At 46.1% G+C, this 25,766-nt stretch overlaps 1 protein-coding gene across 1 annotated transcript in view; it reads right to left on the minus strand.

The window, feature by feature from the left end:
• MYLK2 (myosin light chain kinase 2) overlaps positions 1 to 25,766 on the minus strand; it is a 62,499-nt gene that overhangs the window by 30,140 nt on the left and 6,593 nt on the right. Inside the window, exons 2-6 of the mRNA XM_082271657.1 lie at positions 18,804 to 19,066; positions 16,972 to 17,077; positions 10,986 to 11,079; positions 8,538 to 8,647; positions 5,918 to 6,059 (exon numbers count right to left, since the gene is read on the minus strand). Of these exons, the coding sequence (XP_082127783.1) occupies positions 5,918 to 6,059; positions 8,538 to 8,647; positions 10,986 to 11,079; positions 16,972 to 17,077; positions 18,804 to 19,066 (715 nt within the window). The remainder of the gene's footprint in view (positions 1 to 5,917; positions 6,060 to 8,537; positions 8,648 to 10,985; positions 11,080 to 16,971; positions 17,078 to 18,803; positions 19,067 to 25,766) is intronic.

The raw sequence follows: 25,766 nt of genomic DNA on the forward strand, positions 1-25,766 counted from the left end.
TTTTCACCTTTTTACTATTATTTTTTTTTTAATTTTTTGCTTTATGTTTGTTCATTACACTATATAACAATCTAACTGTTGGTTTCAATATTAATTAATCCTTTTGTAAAAATGGGATTTGTGACTTAACAAAAAATCAATTTCTCTGATGTTCATTGACGGACACAGCTCCTGATATGCTTCACCATTGAGTTATACTGCCCCCTACAGGAGTAGGACACTAGGCAGAAAAAGTCTGGCTACGCCTATGGGCAGTCCCAGGAGGTATACTCCCCCTATCTGCTATAGGTACTCAGTTTTGTTACAAGCAGTATCAGAGGAATTACAACTCCACAGAGGGGGTGGGTGCTGTGTCTGTCATTGAACATTAGAGAAATGGATTTTACGGTAAGTCAAAAATCCCATTTTCTCTTTCTTTCATTGACGGACACAGCTCCTGATATTCTTATCCATTGGGATGTCCCAAAGCAGTGTTAAATATGAGGGGTGGGAACAGCAAAAAATTCCCAAGGCTAAAAACAGTAGCCAACCAGGCAACAGGGGCTCAACCAAAACAACTGGAGCCCACCTGAAAAAACAACACATCTTCAAAGAGGAGAAAGTCCTCTAAACAGCATCCTGCAAAACCTTGTGGCCAAAAGAGGCATCCGCAGATGCCAACACATCCACTTTATAGAACTTTGTGAAAGTGTGCACTGACGACCAGGTGGCCGCCTTGCAAACCTTCATCACTGACGCCTAATGACGGTAGGCCCAGGAGGCACTGAGCACCCAAGTAGAGTGTGCCTTGATAGGGAAAGAAGGAACCTGACCCCTGATGGAATAGGCCTGAATCACCGTCTGTCTCTGATCCAACTGGGAATGGTCGCAGAGGAGGCACAGTCTGATCGCTCCGAGCTCCAGGATATTGATGGGTAGTCTGGACTCTTCCGGGGTACAGACCCCCTGAGTAGAGTTTCTGTCAAGAACGCCTCCCCACCCTGACAGGCTGGCATCCGTGTTGACCACCATCCAATACAAGGGGAGGAAGGATTTCCCCTGCCGGAGCTCCGGAGGACGAAGCCACCAGATCAGGGACCCTGTTGCACCACGGCTCGGCTGGATTTGGTTGTCCAGAGACTGCGGAGTCTTGTCCCATTTGATCAGAATCTCCCTTGCAGGGACCACATATGGAACCATGCAAACGGGATCACCTCAAAAGGTAGACACCATCAGGCCTAGCACTCGCATTCAAGTCCCAGGGAATTACCATCTGCTGGACAGCAGGAGGCGAGTTGAAGCCTGCAGTTTCTGGAGTTTGTCCAGAGGAAGGAGTGCTTCCGACAATGGAGAGTCCTCTTGTCAGAATACAATGCCTCAAGAGGGGGGGTTTCTCCATCCACCTCTCTAGTGCAGCTGAACGAAAAAAAAAAAAAAAGAATAATCTTTGGTCAGCTTGTCACAACATGAATACCAGGAGAAACACTGGTATAGGGCTCAAGTTGACTGTCATTGCTTTCTTGCATTTGGCAAAACTTTTTATCCGATGTCTCTTAAAACCCATTTTAGACAAAGCTAAAGTAAAACCGTTTCAATTGGATATGATTATCATCATTATACAGGATTTGTTTAGCGCCAACAGTTTGTGCATCGCTTTACAACATGAGGACAGACAGCAAAGTAACAATACAATTCAATACAGGAGGAATCAAAGGGTCCTGCTTGTTAGATCTTACAAGTTAAAAGGGAGGGTCAAGTGATAGAAAAGGTAATAACTGTGGGGTATGAGCTTATGGAGATAGTGGAAATACAATTGTTCGGTGGAGGCAGAATAGGCTTCTCTGAAGAGAAGGGTTTTCAGGGATCACCTAAAAGTGGACAGAGTAGGAGTTAGCCAGACAGATAGAATGGAAGAGGCTCTGGTTTAGTCCCGAAGCCCAGAATGGGACGAGGTGAAAAGGGAGCAAGAGAACAGGAGGTCTTGGGGAGGAACAAAGAGAAGGATTTGGTTGGTATTTTGAGACTAGGTTAGTGATATCACGGGGGGCCGAGTTATGGATGTTATGTATATTATTATTAGTATTTTGAATTTTAAACTGAAGTATGGGTTTCTCTTTTTTTTCCCCAATCATACTTACCTAGGTGGATGCAGCATTGATCCGATATTGCATCTATCCAGGGCTTTTTTTCAGTGGGAACGCGGGGAAACGCAGTTCCGGCACCTTCAGTACTGAATGGTACTATATTTAATGGCAAGGGGTGCTGGGGCGTGCTGTAGGGTCTATTGATACTGGCTGCTGGGGGATCTATTGTTGCCGGAGGGGATATATTTATGCATGGTTGTTTATTATTTCTTGAGAGGTCATTTGTTGCTGGTTTGCTGGAGGGGGGCTTATGATGCTGGGGCGTCAATTGTTGCTGGATATGACCTGCTGTTGAGGAAGAGGCCTATTGATGCTGGTTGCTTTAAGATCTGTGGTTGCTGGGGAGGGTCTATTGCTGGTGGCTGCAAGGGATCTATTTTACTGATTTTCTTGCTATCATTACCAAATTCCATACAAATTACTTAGCACCACAAAATGATACCTGGCTCTGTATTCTCTAAAGGGGGCGGCACTGAGAGGTAGGGGAGAGGGGTGGTTGAATCAAGAAATGGTGCTCGGAGGTGGGTAGGGGCAGAGACAAGAATTGACCCAGAAACGAGGAGTTCCTGCACCTATTCTCTGAGAAAAAAAGCCCTGCATCTATCTCCTTGCGCTCTACACTGAGAACCGAGCGATTGAACACCGCCAATTGCTTTGCCCCCTCCTTGCTCACTGGAGCGCTGGGCTGTGGAGCGGGCAGAGCGGCTGTCTCAGGCTCCCAGCAGCTCGCTGAGAGGCTGAGCTGGGAGTCAAGCCAGGCATCTGGCAGATCCCGACTCCGTGGTCGTGATAGCGCGGAGCCTGGACCAACTTCTGTGATGTCAGCAGAGAGCGGACTTCAGCCCCCTCTCTGCTGAAAACATGTCACGTTAGTGCAGAGCGAACTGCACTCCTGTGATCCATAGGAGATGTACAGCCAAATGAAATTTGGCTGTACATCTCCTTTAATTTGTTGGGTGAGTGGCCATTGAAGTGACTGGCAGAGAGGGGTAGCAGACACTGAACAGTTGGGTAAGGTGGATGAGTCTGGCAGCAGCATTTATGATGGACTGAAGGGGGGTTAGCCTATGTAAAGGTAATCCAATGAGGAGGAAGTTGTAGTAGTCAAGGCGAGAGATGACCAGAGAGTGAATTAGAAAGCTTTGTGGTGTCATTGATTAGGAAGGGGCCTATTTTGGAGATGTTATGGAGGTTGAAGCAGCAAGCTTTGGACAGTGATTGGATGTGGGGCTGAAAGGGGAATTCAGAGTCCAGGATTACACCTTGCTCCCTGAGACTGATATGTTGGTCAGTAAATTAGTGATGCGTGAGGAAATCAAAAAACCAATTTATCGCTGTGTCCCATTGTCGGGTCGGTGCAGTGTGGGGCTTGGAGATCAGATGCCTGTTTGTTATACGAGATCTCCCTGCCCGACCCGTTGCCGCGCATGCGCACTAGGACGTGTGCCCGACCCGTTGCGATGTTGTCAAAATTCCCTACCTATTCCACCCATGCGCAGTAGGACTTGTGACGCAGCTAAAGCTGACCCAGGAAGAAGGAGTAGATCGAGAACAGGAGAGGTCCAAGAACAGAACCTTGGGGAAGCCCAATGGAGAAAGAAAGATTGAAGGAGGAGGTAAAGTTGGAAGTGAAGGTGCAGTGGGATAGGTAGGTTGAGAGCCAACGAACAGTATAGTCATGCATACCAAAGGAGTAACGTTTTTCTAGGAGGGGGGTTGCCCATTTTAAAGGCATCCGAAAGGTTCAGAAGTAGGGGAACAGAATGGTGTCCATTGGTTTTAGCTGTTAGTAAATTGTTTGTGAGTTTTAGGAGAGCAGTTTCTGTGGGGGTGTTGAGGGCAAATTCTGGACTGAAAGGGATCAAGAAGGTTTTTCTGAATGAGGTGGTCGGATGTAGACCAAGCGTTCAAGGATTTTGAAGGAAAAGGGGAGCAAGGAGATGGGGCATAGGTTGTTAAGATTGGAGGAAGACTATTTAAGTATGGGAGTGACTAGTACATGTTTTAGAGAGCTGGGAAAGATGCCAGAAGAGAGCGAGAGATTTGAGTTAGAGAGTGTAGAATAGAGCTAGAGGTTGACCACAGTATTTGAGAGGGAACAGGGTCCAGGGGGCAAGTGGTTAGGTGGGCATTATAGAAAAAAAAAATTAGAAACCTTGTCTATAGTAGTGGGGTTGAATTAGGAAAGCGTTGAGTGTACCCATGGACAAGGTGTGTTCATTGGAAGAGATATCTGTACAGTGGAGATCTCATCATGAATTGCATCAATCTTATTTTTGAAGTGATTAGCGATCTCATGGGCATTGAGTGAGTTAGTGAGTGGAGGTAGTGGAGGGTGAAGTAGAGAGTTAAATGTAGAGAAGAGTTGAAGGGGACTGGATGAGAAGTTGTTAACCACTTGCCGACCGCCGCAAGTACATATACTGCGGCGGTCAGCCCCGGCCAGGCAAAGTGACGTACCGGTACGTCACTAGCCTGTCACTCGCTTGTGATCCAATAGCGGGCGAGCGCGCGCCCGCTGAGGCGCGCGCCCGCCCCGGCTCGTTCCCTAACAAGTCAGTGCGTGTGACCGGCGGACCCGATGTCGTTCGCCGGGAAGGGAGAAAGGCAGGCGGCTAATGTAAACAAGCCGTCTGTCATTCTCCCCTGTGTAAAAATGGAGATCAGACGGTTCTACTATGTAGGACCGTTGATCTCTGTTTTTACACTAGTAGCCATGTCCAATCACAGTTAGAAACATGCCCCTAGGACACACTTAACCCCTCCCTCTCCAATACAGTTAACCCCTTCCCTGCCTGTGTCATTTTTACAGTAACAGTGCATATGTATAGCACTGATTACTGCAGTAATGTCACTGGTACCCCCAAAAGTGTCAAAAATGTCAGTCAAGGGTCCGATCTGTCCGCCGCAATGTCGCAATCCTGCAAAAAAAATTGCAGATCGCCGCCATTACTCGTTAAATAAAAAAACACCAAAAATGACAAAAATCTTTCCCTTTGTTAGTAAACGCGATAACTTTTGGGCAAACCAATCAAAATACACTTTTTGCGATTTTTTTTACCAAACATATGTAGCATAAAACAAATTGGCCGAAAATGTTAAAAATTTTGATTTTTACATTTTTTTTGGGGGGGAATTTCATATAAAAAAATGTGAAAAATATTGTTTTGCAAAATTGATGCTCTTTTTTGTTTATAGCGCATGATCAAAAAATCGCACAGGTGATCAAATACCACCAAAAGAAAGCTCTGTTTGTGGGAAAAAAGGACGTCAAATTATTTTAGGTACAGCGTCGCACGACCGCTCAATTGTCCGTTAAAGTCACGCAGTGAAAAATCGCAAAAAAAACCCTGGTCAGGAAGGGGATAAAATCTTCCGGGGCTTAAGTGGTTAATGAGAGTGATAGGACTGCTTGGCAGTGTGGAGGCAAGAATTGTATTTTTGGAGGGCAGATTTATATTGCTTGAAGTCTTTCGCCACAAAGGCTCAAGAGCACAGCTACATTTTTTGAGACTTCTGGTGTCATCTGTTTGCCAGGGTTGTAGGGGTCACAGCCTGATTCTTTGTGTAGTGACATGGACAAGCTCGTCCAGGGTGGAGGACAGTGATCAATTGTAGACAGAAGTGACTAGATTGGGGCAGGGCAAGGGTGAGGTTTTTATCAGAGGTGGTCAGCAGCAGAATAGAGAATAATGCCTATATGTGTCTGAATTGGCATGCCCAGTATATCAGTGTTTCCCTTCCCATGTGGTCAGCCAACATCTCCATCCACGCCACAGAGAACACAGAATTACCTTTAAGTCTAGGTGCAGCACATACATCTGATGCATGTAGAAGATGCCCTCACATATTTGTCGCACAAACACCATAGCATCCACCTCCATCAGCTGATAATTGTCATCAATGATCCTCTCAAACAGCTCCCCTCCGCCCACACTGTGCCCCGGGCAGAGTTACAAATTTCACACGGATCCAAGGAGGGAAGCCAAAAAAAAAAAAAATTGGGGAAAAAAAGAATAAAAAGGCATATTAGAACAATATCATAACCATCACTTCATGTCCTGATGATAAAGTTCCCCAATAGGGACAGAGATAGCAATAAAAACCTAAGCGAGGGCCTAACTCTTCGCTTTTGTCCTGGTGCCTTGTTACCCTCATTCTTGTCATGGTGTCACTAGAGTAATCAGCAGCAATAAAAAACCAACAGATTCTAACCTTTTCCTGCCTTATTTAAAATAAAATGTTTTTTTCTGGAGTTTGGCTTTACTGGTAAACTCCAGACAAAACAGTTCAATACACAGATTATGTAAGCTATGTTACCTGCTAAAAGGTTTTTCACTTCTGTCCATCCATCACTTAGATTTACACAGCTTTGTTAGGCAGCCAGGATGACACCACCCTTCAATTAAAGGAGAAGTACGGCCAAAGTTCTTTTGGTCTACCTCTCCTGTGGGTCACAGGAGTGCACATAGTTCTGTACTCCTGTGTCCCTTATTCAGCGGGCAAAAGTCCGCTGTCGGCTGGCATCACTCACCCGATCTAGGTTCTGGAGAGATCCTGACTTTAATGTCGGGATCCACCCAGATGCCTGAGCGGCAGGTGGTTCAGCCTCGCAGCGAGCTGCTGAGAGGCTGAGCCAGCTGCTCTCATCCCCTCCATAGTCAAGCATTCCATTGAGCACTGGAGGGGCAGAGCAGAGAGCTGGTTACTGACAGTCGCAAGCTCTCTGCTCCCTGAAGAGCGAGAATTGAGTGATCAATGATGTTTGATCGCTCACTTTTCTGTCTTTGAGGTGACAGATGTAGTATTGGACCAATGCTGCATCCACCTGGGTGAGTATGATTGTTTATTCTTTTGTTTTTCTGTTTTTTATTCCTACGCTTCTCTTTTAAGGAATATAGTCATGTCTTCTATCCTAACCGATATGGTGTATAAACCACCTTTCTCCTGCGCTCAAAAAACCAGGCTCCCTGATCACTCTTCCCACAGGACTCACATATGGCGTCTCGGATGGCTACAGTCTTGCTGCCCTAAAGGACTGGGGTAGTCCAACAGTACTGCAAAGAAAAAACACAAAGAAGGGCGCACCGACCTAGCGCATTATCCTCAATTTTGGCTTTATTAATATAACATAAAAATGGCTACTCACAAACAAAGGTGATCAAAGGTGAAAAATAATCATATCGGACTCAATAGTTTGAGTGTCAGGAGTAGTCCACACAATTGTCCATTGTCCTGTTTGGATGACGGCTGACGCGTTTCTACGCCTCTTCATCAGATAGTGGCTCTGAGGAAGAGGCGTAGCCTCGAAACGCATCAGCCATCATCCAAACAGGACAATGGACAATTGTGTGGACTACTCCTGACACTCAAACTATTGAGTCCGATATGATTATTTTTCACCTTTGTTTGTGAGTACCTATTTTGAGGTGTGCCCTTCTTTGTGTTTTTTGTTTGCATGTCTTCTATCCTACCTTCTGAATACAGAATGAAAGAGCAGCAGCAGACTGATGAAGTCATCCCTGTGCATGTTTGGCTCTCTGCTCCTGTCAGCATGCTCCTTATCAACACAGCTGCAGCAGCTGACTGTTCCTACCTCTCCCAGTCTACGAGCTGCACCACAGGGGTTTGTAAAAGGCTGGTATCAAGTCAAAAGTAGGTACTTACACTAGTTGCATTTACCAAATACATGTAATAATTTATTGATGGATACAGAGCTGCATTAATTGATGTTTAAAATATCTGTCATAAGTTCAGCTTTGAAGCAAAGTGGCCCAAATCCTGCCTAGAAACTCACAAACTGCACCAACTTTGCCCCCATAATCTATGAAATTAGTCACAACCTCTATAAAATTAGTGTAAAAGGAGTGCTATAACACTCAACAAACACTACAATTATTTAGCATTGTTATAGGCTAGCTTCCCACCTATGTGTTGCAGTAAAATGTGCAATAGACTGTAACCTACCCACAGGGGTACAGAGGGGGCAGCTACTCTTGTGCCCTTCAGGTCAAAGGGCCCAGCCTTGACAGCAGCTTGTCTTTATCCATCAGCTATGTTCTTATGTTACAAAACAGCAGCATTGCTTTATTTTTCACTACAATTTTATCTGCGTGTTCAGCTGTTTCAACCTCAATAAAGCCTGTTGGGTTTATTAACAAGTACATTTCTAAACCTACTTTTGTTGAAAAACAGCAGACTAAAGACAGAACAAGCTAAAGGTTTGTTCAGAAATAGGAGAGGGTCAGAGATTGCACTCAAAGCTTTTACTTACTGTACGTACTTATGTACATAACTGTACAAAGAAAGAAATGATTGCAGCGAGAACAGCATGTCATTGACCTCTAGCAGTATGAGGCCGCTACATTTATATGAGATAGACAAGGATAGAAGAAAAAAAGAAGCAGAACTCACTATTCTAGCAATAAGAAGATCTCATCAGGGGTTTCAATAGCATCAAACATCTGGATGAGATTGAGGTGATCCAACTGGTTCATTACATTGATCTCATTCAGAGCCATTTCCTGCAGAGAGAGAAGGAAAGGAGGGTGGAATGAGGTGTAAATAAAGAGAAAGAGGGACATTAATAGAGAATAAGAGCTTAGAGAAAAGAGAGAAAGTGAAAATGTATGAGAAAAAGAAGGGAAAGGAGAGAGGAAAGCAGAAAGGAGCAGAGGGAGGATAGGCAGGAGAGAGGAGAGGAGATAAAGAGAATAGAGAAAAGAGAAGAGAGGAGGGGAGAGAAGGGGAGAGAAGGGGAGAGAAGGGGAGAGAAGGGGAGAGGAGAGAAAAAAGAGAAGAGAGGAGAAGAGGAGAGGAGAGAGAAGAGAAATAAGAAGAGAAGAGAAAAGAGAGAGGGGAGGAGAGGAGACAACAGAAGAGAGGAGGGGAAAGGAAATAGGAGAAGAGAGGAGAGGAGAGAGTAGAGGAGACAACAGAAGAAAGGAGGGAAAAGGAAAAAGGAGAGAAGAAGCGAGGAGGGGAGAGGAGGGGAGGGGAGTAGAAGAGAAGAGAGGAGAGAAGAGAAGAGAAGAAAAGGGAGAAGGGAAGAAAAGGGAGAAGAGAGGAGAAGAAAAGGGAGAAGAGAAGAAAAGGGAGAAGAGAAGAGAAATAAGAAGAGAAGAGAAATAAGAAGAGAAGAAAAGAAGAGAAATAAGAAAAGAAGAGAAATAAGAAGAGATGGGAAGAGAAGAGAAGAGAAGAGAAGAGAAGAAAAATAAGAAGAGAAGAGAAAATAGAGAAGGGAAGAGAAGAGAAAAGAAATAAGAAGAGAAGAGAAAAGAGAGAGGGTAGCAGAAGAGAAAAGAGAAATAAAGAAGAGAAGAGAAATGAGAAACAGGAAAAGAAGAGAAATGAGAATTAATAAATAAGAAGAGAAGAGAAATGAGAAATAAGCAGAGAAGAGAAAAGAGAAATAAGAAGAGAAAAGAGAGAGGGGTGGAGAAGAGTAAAGAGAAATAAGAAGAGAAAAGAGAGGGGGGAGGAGAAGAGAAAAGAGAGGTATGTGGAGAGAGGAGGAAAGAGAAGAGAAGAAAAGGGAGAAGGGAAGAAAAGGGAGAAGAGAGGAGAAGAAAAGGGAGAAGAGAAGAAAAGGGAGAAGAGAAGAGAAATAAGAAGAGAAGAGAAATAAGAAGAGAAGAAAAGAAGAGAAATAAGAAAAGAAGAGAAATAAGAAGAGATGGGAAGAGAAGAGAAGAGAAGAGAAGAGAAGAGAAGAAAAATAAGAAGAGAAGAGAAAATAGAGAAGGGAAGAGAAGAGAAAAGAAATAAGAAGAGAAGAGAAAAGAGAGAGGGTAGCAGAAGAGAAAAGAGAAATAAAGAAGAGAAGAGAAATGAGAAACAGGAAAAGAAGAGAAATGAGAATTAATAAATAAGAAGAGAAGAGAAATGAGAAATAAGCAGAGAAGAGAAAAGAGAAATAAGAAGAGAAAAGAGAGAGGGGTGGAGAAGAGTAAAGAGAAATAAGAAGAGAAAAGAGAGGGGGGAGGAGAAGAGAAAAGAGAGGTATGTGGAGAGAGGAGGAAAGAGAAGAGAAGAAAAGGGAGAAGGGAAGAGAAGAGAAAAGAAATAAGAAGAGAAAAGAAATAAGAAGAGAAGAGAAATAAGAAGAGAAGAAAAGAGAAATAAGAAGAGAAGAGAAATAAGAAGAGAAGAAAAGAGAAATAAAAAGAGAAGAAAAGAAGAGAAATAAGAAGAGATAGGAAGAGAAGAGAAATAAGAAGAGAACTAAGAAGAGAAGAAAAGAAGAGAAATAAGAAGGGAAGAGAAATAAGAAGAGATAGGAAGAGAAGAGAAATGAGAAATAAGAAGAGAAGAGAAATGAGAAATAAGAAGAGAAGAGAAAAGAGAAATAATAAGAGAAGAGAAAAGAGAAATAAGAAGAGAAAAGAGAGAGGGGAGGAGAAGAGAAAAGAGAAATAAGAAGAAAAGATAAAAGAGAAATAAGAAGAGAAGAGAAAAGAGAGAGGGGAGGAGAAGAGGAGAGAGGAGAGGATATTAGGAGGAGATGATAGGGAAGAGGAGTTAGATGAGGATGGAGGACAGAAAAAAAATAGAGAACATGAGAAAAGAGAGGTATGCGGAGAGGAGGAAAGAGGAGAAAAGTAAGGAGGAGAGTGAGGGGGGGGGGGGGAGAAGAGGAAAGGAGAATGAGGAGAGGAGTGAAAAGGGGAATGTAGAGGAGAGAAGAAAGGAGTGATGAGGGGATTGATGATGGGAGAGGGGACAGGAAAGGAGGGAACAAAAGGAAGAGAGATGGAAGGAGAAGGGAGACAAACATTTGGCAGCCCTTGCAAGGGATATAGCTAGATACAGAAGGGTGACATTTTGCAGACATGAACATTTTAGTCCTCCCACATTTACCCGGTCTTGTTCATTGTGGACTTTCAGAACTTTAGCAACAAGTTGCATACCGGTTGCCTTCTCTGTGCAGACATGGACCTCTCCAAAACGGCCCCTAAATGCAGAATAGACACCATGACCTATGTGACACATCCTGTATTGGTTACAATCTCTAATGTATTTCACATAACATAATTTGTCATATAAAAATCAACTGCCAATTGAATCATCAGGTCCTGCAAAGTCTTATTGGCTGCCATGTTCTGTTATCATAAGTAGCAAATTTGTTTATTTTCATCTTTTATTATCTGGTTTTATGGGTCTACATTCCCACCTTTGTATTTTTCATTCTGTACATCGACGGACACAGCGCTCCATAAATCATAACTACTGGGTTATATTTCCTCCTCCAGGAGTAGGACTAGGTAGAACAAAAAACACCTGGCTAAGCCCATCGGCGGTCTTCAGCTGGTATATAACCCCCTCTCTCTGCTCTAGGTAATCAGTTTAGTAGCAAGCAGTATTAGAAGTATCAGAACTCCATAGAGTGCTGTGTCCGTCCATGAACTCAGAGAAATGGATTTTACGGTAAGTGCAAAAATCCCATTTTCTCTTTTGTTCATCAACGGGCACAGTGCTCCATGAATCAAAAATGAGGGGTGGGGATAATAACCCAAGGCTAAATGTAAGAGCCCTTAACCAGGACACAGGAGCCTTACCTGGGTCACAGGAGCCCCATCTGATAAAAGTTTAAAAGTTTAAAGAAAAACACCCCTCAAAAGAGAACAGCCCCTATTAAAAAGCAGCCTGCAAAACTTTGCGGCCAAAAGAAGCATCCGCAGATGCCAAAATATCTACCTTATAGAATTTTGTGAAAGTATGCACCGATGACCAAGTGGCCACCTTGCAAACTTGCGATATTTGTGTCTGATGACGGAAGGCCCAAGAAGTACTCAGCGCCCAAGTAGAATGCGATGTGACAGGGAAAGGTGGAACCTGACCTTTAATGGAATAGGCCTGAGTCATCGTCTGCCTGATCCATCTGGAGATGGTAGCCAGAGAAGCGGCCAGCCCTTTCCTTGGTCCATCCGTAACCACAAAAAGCAAGTCTGACCTCCGAAAGGACTCACTAGCTGCCAGATACATTCGAATTGCACGAACCACATCCAAGGTATGCAAAGGAAATTCCCTGGGATGAGCCAGCTTGGGACACATGGAAGGCAACACAATGTCCTCATTCAAATGGAAGTCAGAGACAACTTTGGGCAGGAATGATGGACAGGGATGAAGAACCACTGTATCCCTATGGACCACTAACTTCTGATCAACTCCCTGTTGAAGGAAGGTTAAGATCTGAGCCACAGAAAAGGATCGAGGATGAGCGCAAATCGACTCACACCAGGAAAGGAACGCATTCCACGTATGATAATATATCTTGCTGGAAGACGACTTCCTCGCCTTCACTAAAGTAGAGATCACTGATCCAGACAGACCTCTATTCCTCAGTACCTGGCTTTCAATAGCTAAGCCATTAAAACCAGCAACTGTAAAGCAGGATGGTAGATCAGCCCTTGGGACAACTGGTCATCTCTATGAACAAGCCCCCAAGGGACGTTTATGGCCACCAGACTGATTGGAAGATCCTCGCCCTTGATTCCTTGCAGGAATTGCGGAAGAAGCCTGAACCAAGGATGGTACTGGCCTTACCGTGGCCCTTGGATGCCTGCGGCGTCTGCCAGAGGAACCTGTGATCTCGCCACAAACCTCGGTATCCTCCTGTGGAGCCGAACCTGGTAAAGGAATTGCATGTAGGACTGTGCAAACAGAACCGTTTTGAATGTGGATACCACCAGACTCAGAAGCTGTATGCAAAATGAGAGAGAGAACAACCTGTGTGACAGCAGCCGGTGAATCATGGCCTGTGGTTCCTGAAGTTTGTCCAGAGGAAGGACCAGCCTGGTCAAAATTAGAATGAGACCTAGGTAAATCAGTTCCCTGGACAGGGATAGGGGGGACCTTAGGTAGTTCGGACATCACCTAAACCTTTGCAGAAATTAAATCTGCACAAGAAGTGGCTCAGGACCTAAAAAACTGAAAAGGTTTCTTTCAGTAAAGCCTGGCTCATGGGCACGAAAACTACCCCCCCCCCCCCTTCCCCATGGGCATACATGCAGTTCACTTCTCCTTTAGACACTACTGTGGTTACCAGTCATCTGGGTTTTTCCCCTCCGTTCCCGTATGCCGGCCATATGATAGATGCCGTTGGGGATGGAGAATTCCCCAGAGATGTCTCAATATTTTACTACCTATCTTGTTTATTGCCGCAGTGGATCTAGCGAAGTAACCATATTCAATTCATGTTCGATATGGCTTGTCATTCCATTCTGTGAGTGCTCACACAACTGGTTACTTGATGTTCTCATGGACAAGGTTGTACTTCCCTTCCATGCTTTGCTGTATGTGTTTATCTCGATGTATGGTACTGTTTTACACATGTGTTACGATTATTTCTATTGTATGCCTTCCTGTTTCAATAAATAAACAATTTATAAAAAAAAAAAAAAAAAAAAAAAACTGAAAAGGACAAGCTTTGTCCCCCTTTCTATGTACCTTCAAAAGAATAATTTTGTGGATCCCCTTGACGCTCATGAAGGAGGTTCACGAGGCCAGGAACCAGCGAAGATGTCCCTCCATCCCTATAATGGGTGAGGGCAGACCTTCATGCAGAAGAGGTCTTGTCTGCGGGTTCGGAGAAGTTAGCTCTAGGCTAGACCAAGGATGCTTGAAACCTCCCGGGGAAGATTTGAAAGATCTAGAAGCACGAAATAATTTTCTATGTGATGAGAAGGAGGGCCCCCATCTGTGACGAGGCTTCTTCCCTTTCCTAGACTATGGCAGGAAGTTACTCTTACCCCCTCCCCCCCCCCCCGTGATACCCTTAATGACGTCATCCAGGGTAGCCCCAAACAAGTGATCGCTTTAAAAGGGCAGATCAATGAGAGCTTTCCAATTCTTAAGCCACAGCATGCGCCTATTCACCACCGCTGAAACTGAAAGTTTGGACAGCACAGGAGCTGTATCCAAAGCTGCATCACAAATAAACTGCAGCCCATGGACCAACTGGTCCGCTAAATCAACATAACCAGCGGGGGCCTGCTCACCCCCCAGGCCCTGGCGCAAAAGCTTGGCCCATTCAGTTAGGGTCTGAGACACCAGGGCTGAGGCAAAGACTGGCGGCAATGTCAAACCAGCCACAGTAAACATGCTGGATTGCTGGATCGGGATTCATCTGCTATGATCATGGTAGCTTTGTTCAACCTGGAAACAGGAGGGTCCAACACCGGTCCACTTTTTTAAAAGTGACTCCTCAAAAGGGTAAAGTACAGCAAAACGTTTGGGGACCACAAAGGGTCATTTTGGTTGTTCCCATTCCTTACAGAAAAACCTGTCAAAATAAGGCACATAAGGAAACATCTTTGGAGTGCGAGGTGACTTATGCATACCAAACGGCACAGCCACGTCCGTGGCTACATCAGACGCATGCTCCATTTTAAAAGTCTTACGCACTGCAGTAATAAGTGCATCTACCAGCAGCTTTTCATTCGCTGCCGCGACCATGGAGGAATCATCCTCACTATCGGATGGATCTGGGGGTGTCAAATTAGGCCCCCCTGGAAGGCCCGCGTCCACGGTGGCATCAGACTCAGAATCAGATGAGACAGACTGAGCAGGAATAGGTGGGGGACTCTTCCTCCTGGGCCTTTGCCCACAGGCCACTTCCACCCGAGTTACTAAGGACTGCAAGACCACCTTCAGTGCAACCATGGGAAGCTGGGGTTTCCGAAGGACCTGCCACCTCCATGAGGGTGTCAGTGGGGGAGATGTGACCCTGAGGCTCCATAAGGAAAGGAAGACCTTGCAGTACAAAAAAGATCTTTTGGCACCACTAAAGGATCCCCTCAAGGCTCAGGGTACCTATCAACAGGGAGAGAGATAACAGGGCCTCCTAAGGACTCACCCTACTGATCGGAGGAGCACAGAGAATTCGGACCTAGCATCACCATGGACGTCATCCCTGTTCATACGTCCCGGGCACAGGAAGAGGAAACTGAGGAGGAGGAAATGCTTTGGCATCCCCACGAGACTTCGGTCATCTCCAGTGTCTCCAGGACTAAGGAAAAATGGCCCCTGTGACATCATCCAGCTACACCAGGGATCCTCAAACTACCACCCTCCAGCTGTTGCACGACTACACATCCCATGAGGCATTTTAAAACTCTGACATTCACAGGCATGACTAGGCATGATGGGAATTGTAGTTCCTAAACAGCTGGAGGGCCATAATTTGAAGACCCCTGGGCTACACAAACATGGCCACCAGCTGTTGACCAGCCAGACTAAGGGAAAATGGCCCCAGTGAGGAGATAGCGAGGTCTCCGCTGCATCCTCTACCCTGGGATCCCACTAGACTCCAGGTCCAGACAGGGGGGGAAGAGAGTGGGGGAAGCCCAGCTCACTAAGGGGTTTAAGGATGGGAGGAGGGAACCTGCAGGCAGGTCTGACCATCCCTTGGAGGTTACCCGCGTCCACCCCAAAAAACCGCCAACAGGGGAGAGGGGGGACTGTACTTACCCTTCCAGACAGGGGTAATGCGTGGGTAATACTCCAGACAGAATCCTCGCCACGAAGAAGGGGAGCTGTCGGCCAAGGGACCACTGTAACTTAGACCCACGCGTGGTCGCATGCGACCCTGCGAGATGTTTAACTCGCGGGCCAGCCCCTGTCAGTGAGGCTATGTCGGGGCCGACCTATAGCGTGTATCTGTGGACTGCACGCGCTCACTGGCTGGCTGGGCTGGGGGGACCACTGGATCTAGATTATCCAGCCCGGAAGTTGATTGTAGATCTCCCGAGAGAAAAAAACAAAAAACATGTAAGGAAGGAGAAAAAATGCTAGGACCAGGAATCCCAGCCGCGAGCCTAGGTCCTTACTCCTGACTAGACAGATTAAAACTGATTACCTAGAGCAGAGAGGGCGATTATATACCAGCTGAGGATGGAACATGGGTGTAGCCAGGTGTTTTTTGTTCTGCCTAGTCCTACTCTTGGAGGAGGCAATATAACCCAGTAGTTATGATTTATGGAGCACTGTGCCCCTCGATGAACGAAAGAGAAATGCATTTTGCTGAAAACAAGAATGCAACATTCTTCCACTGCACAAAAACACAGAGGCATGGTTGTAGCCTTAGGGAAGCAGCCTAAGCAGGTCAATACAGACCTACTTTTATCTGGTTAAAAAGTGCAGCTGTTCTTGGGTTTTTCCATGTTGTTCCCAGACTAGCTGGAAAATACATTCCACTAGGATCTCCCTCAACCTGTGTGTGCCTGGAAAAGCTCCAGAATTGGTCTCTCTCTCCACGTAAGAGGTTTGAGTCATATCAACTAACAGTGGCTCTAATCTTAAGGTTTTTTTTTTTAAATGACTGATTTTGCCCTGGACAGCAAGGCCCCATATACTCCATTGGAAGGTTAGGAGAATGTATGTTCACCTATCGGAATTCCCTTGTCTTGCAGCCCCCTTTTTACTGTTTTGAACACGATCATGAAAGATCCTGAGCTGCTGTGGAGAAAGCACCATCTAACCTAAACTTGAAATAGGCTGCCCACTAATTTGCAATTTACGTCAAAGGTTGGAAATCGAACTGTTCTACCTGAGCTAGAACATGATACAAGAGCAGTAAGAGAGGACAGTACCCAACTTTTACCAACATATCATCTTAGCTCTGGAACTAGTTTAGTTGAAAATATTCTAGAGGGTTTAGACCTTTTGACAAGTTTTTTTATAACTATTTTTTTATACCATTTTTTTTATAACTACTCATCCCACTTATGGTCCCAATGATAATGCTGTCCAAAATTCGACAGGTTCTTTTCTATAAACATTTTATATACTTGTTCAAAATTTCCAACTCCAAAACACACTAGTATAGGCACATACTCTCTCTTACCCGCCAAGAATGTCAACCATGTTTAGGTCATACATATCTGACACGCTTTCGGTCCGAAGAGACACAAAGCGATGAGGAAAAGGGGCTGGGGGAGGGGGACAGTCATCTGTTGAAAAATAAAAAGCATGAGATCTTAATGCAGATAGAAAATACTCAAAGGACTACATATATTACCCAACAGTACCAAGTTATAGATGATTATACTTCTGGAAATGAATAAGCAATGATGGAATTAGGTCAGCTAGGGGAAGGCTTGGGTGGAGCTTTGGTGAAATGAGGAGGGGCTAACTTTGTTCTTTTGAGTTGCTGTTATGTTAATCTGTCAGGACCCGGATCTGAACCCACAACCTCTGCTGCATCTAGCAGTGGCTCTTCTTGCTGAGTCAACTGAGATGCTGGGCAGCTCCCTGTCTGATTCTTTGAACTTTCCTGCCTTTTCTTTGCTGAGCATTGAACTCTTTGCTCCTCTAATGAACTTCCTGATTTAAGCCCTGTCTCTGCACTTCCTGTTTGTCAGATTATTGTACTCTCTCCAGCCAATGTCTTGCTCCTTTGTGTACCTGCAGCTGTCCTTGGCTCCATTACCACTCGTTACGACCGTTAGCTTGTTCCTTGACTACGCTTCCCCTTGATCACAACCTGTAACCACTCGTTACCGACCTTTGGCATGTTTACTGACTACACTTCTGCTTGATCCCTACCTGCTATACTGTATATGCTACTAGACCCCATCTTTCTCACCTCCTGATGGGGCAATCCTGAGGCTCATGACCTGGTACTAACATGCAGCAAAGCTCATATTCACCATCAGGAGCTCTGGTGAATAGTGGTTAGTGTTTAGACTTCACACCAGGGGTAAGCCCGTGTCATCCACCAGGGTGATCTGCTTGTTTACTTATCCTGTTGGTCAGTAGTAGCCTCTCTACTGTTACAGCTACTGGCTGCTGAGCCTGACCCCTAACCGTAACATAACCTATTTATGGTTAACGAAATGGAGCATCTGGTGGCCACAGAGTGGGGCTTTTGAGAAAAATTCCTCAAAAAGCGGTTCCACCGGCATGACTTTACTTTCTCTGCTGAGTATCTATCCCTGTTGGGCTGAATTGACATCCTGTGGCAATTGGAGGTTGCCTTACTGGTTTGCCATACCGGTGGAGACAGAGGAATGAACATTGATCCTTACCCTTTCTGTATCCCTCCCTTTCCCTTTTCCTTCACCCCACTCTTTCACCCCATCCCCCATTCTGTCTTATTAATTCTCTTCTCTCAACTTCAACTTAATTTGAAAAATACAGGGTGCAGAGTAGTCCCCTGGGGTCACTTTACATGTACTATCTGTTCGATGTCTCTAAGGGACATTGCATTGAAGCACACTGTGCATATGTGGTAACATGGTTGCTTTTTGTTGAACCCTTGTACAGACACGACACCATCTCTGCTGTATATTCTATGTGTTCTCTGTATTGTAGCCTTGTGCTGAAAATTAAGTATTGAAAATATAAAAATAAATAAATAAATAAAAAAAACCTATGTTAGAGTATGGTAAAAGTGAGCTATGTGCCTTTCTGTAAAATCTTTTCATTTGCTTCTATCAGTGTCCCCCAATAGTTGCCTTACCTTGAGAACTGAGGCTTTATTTGCTGAGCCTGCCTACCCTTTGCCACATGCTTGCACTGGTAACCAATGAAACATGTCACCCACTGCTTGAAACATGAGACTGCCAGAAAACCCCAGATGGGTTAATAATGAATTCATCTTGCTCAGCCAACACATGTATTTCAGCAGTTTATGTGCTATTTCGCTGGACTTGCCTTTACCGTTCACATACCCACCTATAATCTGGAAGACATCTTCACCAATAATGACAACAGGGCTCTGTAGGTCAAACACCCCAGGGCTTGGGGGGACACCAAACCTGACTCCAGGGCTTGGTGCTGATATATTCAGAGTTCTGGAGTCTAGTGGTGCTTTGTCCTTTTCTATCTCCACCTCCTTTTTGCAGGTCTCTAGTTTCAGATTTAGCTTGGGACGCTGGACTTCAGAAGGACGTGATTTGTCTTTTTCTTCATTGTTTGTACTGGGCTTTTTTCCTGACCTAAAAGAAGGTGAAGACACGTCATTACTCAATTTTAACTAATTTCAGGGGTGCAGTTACAAAGTAGAGGTATGGCTGTACCATGGCCATAATGCTACTTTAAAAACCAAAAATGTTCTTTATGAAACCAATGAAACACAATAGAAATTAATTGAAGATAAAATAAACTAGGCGGAGAGCCAGGTTATGTGACTTGTCAAAGTTACATGATCAACTTTCCTTCAATTACGGAGCTCTTTCTCTAATTTCAGGGATCTTTCTGCCGCTTTAAGCAAAAATAACTCTGTGGGGCAATACAGGCTACACACCATGACCTGAATATTATGAATTTGCTGTAAAATTTGGACCCTGGTTTGCATATCTCAACGGAATATAACAGAGAGTGGATAATGGCATCTGTTCTTCAATATAAACTAGATCCAAAGTGTCTTTACTAAGTAAACTAAAGCAGTACAAGATTCCCAATATTGATTCCAAATTGATATCAGTATACAAGAGTCTTAGTGCCGGTTCACACTAACGCGGCACGACTTTGGGGGCGACCTGTGAAGTCACGTGCACCGCGACTTCGGCGCGACTTGCACGGACTTCATATAATGAATGTCTATGCTAGTCGCTGCGATGTCGCCCCGTAGTAGTACAGGACCCTTTTTCTAGGTCGGAGCGACTTGAGTCGCTCCTATTAGAACGGTTCCCGTAGCACACAATGGACCGCGACTTGTCAGGCTGACCAGTCGCCTGACAAGTCGCGGTAGTGTGAATGGAATCTTAATTGAAGATGTAACCATGTTATGTAAAAAAGGAACACATCTTTAAAGCTCAGCACTTCAGTTTTTCATCCAGGCATTGATAAAGTAAAGAAGCCTCCAAAGTACGGCCTGTGGGCCACATCCGGCCAACTGGGATGTTTTTTCCAGCCCGCAGCTTGAGTCCTCAGACTCACTGCAGGGTCGGTTTCTGCTCAAGCTATGTTGGGTAGCAGGTCCTGCACTGCATAATGCCAGGGGTGAGTATGTAGTGCAGGTTCTGCTACCTGGCACCTCAAAAAGTTGTTGGTTGCTAGGTCCACCGGTTAGGATCTACTGCACCTCCCGGCTCCCAGACTGCTGTTGGCATCAATGTCCTTCACCTCTGTAATTTTGCATACCATGTGCCTATGCATAGGTGTGCGCAGCCTATTGCATTAGGGTGTGCATCCCAAAGCTCAAACACATATGCATGTGCATATACTGATGGTGTCAGTAGGGCAGAGATCGGTGTCTGTAGCTTTATTGTTATTTTTTATTGTTTTTCACAATTTTATTTTTTTTGTTAGCCCAGTTAGGGAGCTTTGGTGAAATATCAGGGCTCTAAACAGGGGGAATCTGCACCACAAGGGGTGATAAGGGTGTACCCAGGCACACCTGGCACACCCAGTGCGCATGCCTATGTGCCTATGTAACAGGCAGGGGGCGGGACCCTATAGGTGCAGCAGAACTGCACTAAAGCCGGACACCGATGTAAGTGGGACACAGGTGCGACTGCTGGTGCTGTGCGGGGGGGGGGGGGGGGGGCGGCAGTGGTTTTGTTTCTTTGATGTGGACTCAAATGGGGGTCTCTTATGAGGACACAATGTGTGGGAGGGCTCTAAGGGGGACACAAATATAAGGGTGTCTCTGATGGGGGTCACAAATATGCAGAGGGTCTGTGATGGGGTCACAAATATGCAGGGGGTCTCTGATGGGGGACACAAATATGTACGGGTCTCTAATGGGGACACAAATATGCAGGGGGTCTCTGATGGGGACACAAATATGCAGGGGGTCTCTGATGGAGACACAAATATGCAGGGGGTCTCTAATGGGGACACAAATATGCAGGGAGTCTGTGATGGGGACACAAATATGCAGGGGGTCTCTGATAAAGACACAAATATGCAGGGGGTCTCTGATGGAGACACAAATATGCAGGGGGTCTGTGATGGGGTCACAAATAGGCAGGGGGTCTCTAATGGGGATACAAATATACAGGGGGTCTCTAATGGGGATACAAATATGCAGGGGGTCTCTAATGGGGACACAAATATGCAGGTGGTCTGTGATGGGGACACAAATATGCAGGGGGTCTCTAATGGGGATGCAGATATGCAGGGGGTCTCTAATGGGGACACAAATATGCAGGGGGTCTGTGATGGGGACACAAATATGCAGGGGGTCTCTAATGGGGATACAAACATGCAGGGGGTCTCTAATGGGGATGCTAATATGCAGGGGGTCTCTAATGGGGATACAAATATGCAGGGGGTCTCTGATGGGGACACAAATATGCAGGGGGTCTGTGATGGGGGACACAAATATGCACGGGGTCTCTAATGGGGACACAAATATGCAGGGGGGCTGTGATGGGGACACAAATATGCAGGGGGTCTGTGATGGGGACACAAATATGCAGGGGGTCTGTGATGGGGTCACAAATAGGCAGGGGGTCTGTGATGGGGACACAAATATGCGGGTGGTCTATGGTAAAGACACAAATGTGCGGAGGGTGATGGGGACACAAATCAGCGATGGGGGCTCTGATAGGGACACAAATGTGTGGAGAGACTCTGCTGGGAACCAACTTATGGTGGTGGTGGTGGGGGTGGGGGGGCTGGAGCGGAGGCAGTTTGACAGTAACACAGAAGTAAGGCCCTGTGCACATTGGAAGTTTAGCACCCATGCATAAGGATACAGCATTCAGGTGCGGGTGGCGGCTATAAATGCGCCACCCAACTCTGCTGCCGGCAGGCTGTCACATTCTATTCTATTCTACTGTTGCAAATGAATTTATAAATAACAGATTTTTTTTTCAGCCCCGCGAATATGTGTAAAATGTACAATGTGACCCTCGTAGTAAAAAGTTTTGAGACCCCTGATATAGTGCGTCAGTCTACCTCACTCCTATTGGTCAGTAATCTGGTAACTTCTGCTTGTAATGCTGAAGAATTCCTTAAACCCCACTACAGGCTCCTTGCAGAAGTTGAAAACGAATTGGCAATCCATAAAGCAGAGAGGCATTCGATTGGATGGCACAGTTTTTAGAAAGCAGACCCTCCCAGCCAACATGGTAAGAGCTCTCTAGAATTTAGCTGCATTGGATTACACAGAACTGGGTGATTTTATAGCTATACTACAGAGTATTAGCAATTCATTGATTAGTTGCACTATAAATTCTCTTATGAAAATCCAATCACTAAAAACACATCAACTTTAGCAAGTTATTTCCAAAGATTTTTTTTATATATATATTTTTATATCTGCAGCCTTTGTTACCTGGTGATCCAGCCATGAAGATGCTTGTGCAGACATTTCCTATTATAGGGAGACAACGCTCTGCCCCTGTCACCCTGTAAGATGGGCTTCTACAATACGTGGGGGTTGATTTTACTAAAACTGGAGAGTGCAAAATCTGGTACAGCTCTGCATAGAAACCAATCAGCTTGCAGGTTTTTTTCTATCAAAGCGTAAGGCTGGGTTCACATATATGCGAATTGAATGTGGATTTCCTCGCATCCAATTCACATGACAGGCAGGTGCGACTGTCTCTCAATGGAGCCTGTTCACACATGTCTGGGGCAACTGCGGTCCAGGTTGAAAAAGGGTCCGGTGTGTGTTTGGGTCCGGTTCAGGTGCAAATTCAGGCAAAAATTTGGGCTTGAATCGCATCTGAACCGGTGAACAGACAGGCACCAGACCCCAGGCACAAACCTACAGCTGCATACCGTATATACTCGAGTATAAGCCGACCCGAATATAACCCGAGGCACCTAATTTTACCACAGAAAACTGGGTACAACTCATTGACTCGAGTATAAGCCTAGGGTGGGAAATGCAGCAGCTACTGGACCCAACTGGACCACCATGAGACCCGAAACAGGGGCTGCGGATATGGTACAGGAGATGCAGGGCTGTGGGCATGGTACAGGAGATGGCACAGGAGATGGTACAGGCATGGCACAGGAGATGATTCAGGCATGGCACAGGAGATGGTACAGGCATGGCACAGGAGATGGTACAGGCATGGCACAGGAGATGGTTCAGGCATGGCACAGGAGATGGTACAGGCATGGCACAGGAGATAATTCAGGCATGGCACAGGCATGGCACAGGAGATAATTCAGGCATGGCACAGGAGATGGTTCAGGCATGGCACAGTAGATGGTACAGGCATGGCACAGTAAAGATGGTACAGGCATGGCACAGGATATGGTACAGGCATGGCACAGGAGATGGTACAGGCATGGCACAGGAGATGGTTAAGGCATGGTACAGGCATGGCACAGAAGATGGTACAGGCATGGCACAGGAGATGGTTCAGGCATGGAACAGGAGATGGTTCAGGCATGGCACAGGAGATGGTACAGGCATGGCACAGGAGATAATTCAGGCATGGCACAGGAGATGGTTCAGGCATGGAACAGGAGATGGTTCAGGCATGGCACAGGAGATGGTACAGGCATGGCACAGGAGATAATTCAGGCATGGCACAGGAGATGGTACAGGCATGGCACAGGAGATGGTACAGGCATGGCACAGGAGATGGTACAGGCATGGCACAGGAGATGGTTCAGGCATGGAACAGGAGATGGTTCAGGCATGGCACAAGAGATGGTTCAGGCATGGCACAGGAGATGGTTCAGGTATGGCACAGGAGATGGTTCAGGCATGGAACAGGAGATGGTTCAGGCATGGCACAAGAGATGGTTTAGGCATGGCACAGGAGATGGTACAGGTATGGTACAGGAGATGGTACAGGCATGGCACAGTAGATGGTATGTGTGAACCTGGGCTCACAGAACAAGCTGAAGTTGGAAGCTGATTGGCTACCATGAAAAGCTGCATCAGATTTTTTACTTCCCAGTTTTAGTTTAAGGCTCCATTCACACCTGAGCGTATCGTTTTCAGGCGGTTTTTCAGATGTTTTTCAGATGTTTTTTCAGTCGTTTTTTTGCAGGTGTTTAGAGGCAGGCATTGACACATCTAACAAAAATGCTTGTAAGCTGCCGAAAAAGAAGCTTGTGTACTTTTTTGATCTTCAGGTGTTTTGCCTCAGGTGACAAAACGCTCATATGTGAACAGGGGCCACTGAAATGAATAGAATTTTTCTTGTTGGGCATTTTGAGACTTCAGAGATGAGCGTTTTACGAGGTGAAAAACGCTCAGGTGTGAACAGGGCCTTGGTAAATCAGCTCCGTGGAGACTATAGGTGGCCATTTCAACACACAATATTCAGTCACAGTCCACTTAAAAGAAGACCCACCCTGAGAAATGCCAAGCAGCCATCACTGGAGTGCATGTAGAAAAGAAGTGGCTGCAAAGAGGCACAACACAGGGTGAAAAATGTTTTTTTTTTACTTATCTTAGTTTTTCTGGGCTTACTGGAAAGGAAGTCAGGAGGTATGCACTCAAAATGATTGCTCCCTACTGTGCCCCTATGTATAAAAAATATCTTCTGTCCCGATAATCTCCTGAAGCCATTACACATTTATCCATGAACGGTAATAAAAATTCTTTCAGTTAAAGTAAACCTATATTTAGAAGCTATCAAGCTGAGCTAAACATCCACTGAGAAGTGTTTGTACTTTTTGTGTTTTCCTTAGCACCCTGGGAGCTCCTGAACTCGGGGCTCTCAGTTTGCAATTGGCATCCCCCAGCTACGAAGTTGGAGCTCTGCCGCAACTCATCCTTAGGTGCAAAGCTCCACATCTCTCTGACCAAAAGAGAGGGTTTCACTGCAGACGTACATGCCATGGAACAGATACTGAGATGGAAATCCAGCATCTCGGGGTGCTAGGGAAGATAACATGGTATGTGAGAGCTAGAAGATTTGGTTACAATCAGGGCTTTTTTTCTCAGAGAATAGGTGCAGGAACTCCCCCCTTCTGAGACACTTCTTGTCTCCGCCCCTACCCACCTCCGAGCACCGTCCCTTGGTTCCACCCCCAACCCACCTCCGAGCACCGTCCCTTGGTTCCACCCCCAACCCACCTCCGAGCACCATCCCTTGGTTCCACCCCAACCGACCTCCGAGCACCGTCCCTTGGTTCCACCCCCAACCCACCTCCGAGCACTGTCCCTTGGTTCCACCCGCAACCAACCTCCGAGCACCGTCCCTTGGTTCCACCCCCAACCCATCTCCAAGCACCATCCCTTGGTTCCACTCCCAACCCACCTCCGAGCACCATCCCTTGGTTCCACCCCCAAACCACCTCCGAGCACCATCCCTTGGTTCCACCCGCAACCCACCTCCGAGCACGTCCCTTGGTTCCACCCCCAACCCACCTCCGAGCACCGTCCCTTGGTTCCACCCCCAACCCACCTCCGAGCACCGTCCCTTGGTTCCACCCCCAACCCACCTCCGAGCACCGTCCCTTGGTTCCACCCCCAACCCACCTCCGAGCACCGTCCCTTGGTTCCACCCCCAACCCACCTCCGAGCACCATCCCTTGGTTCCACCCCCAACCCACCTCCGAGCACCATCCCTTGGTTCCACCCCCAACCCACCTCCGAGCACCGTCCCTTGGTTCCACCCCCAACCCACCTCCGAGCACCGTCCCTTGGTTCCACCCCCAACCCACCTCCGAGCACCGTCCCTTGGTTCCACCCCCAACCCACCTCCGAGCACCATCCCTTGGTTCCACCCCCAACCCACCTCCGAGCACCGTCCCTTGGTTCCACCCCCA

The sequence above is a fragment of the Pelophylax lessonae genome (genome assembly GCF_965119305.1).
Source record: "Pelophylax lessonae genome assembly, chromosome: 11".
In the NCBI taxonomy this organism is placed as follows: Eukaryota; Metazoa; Chordata; class Amphibia; order Anura; family Ranidae; genus Pelophylax; species Pelophylax lessonae.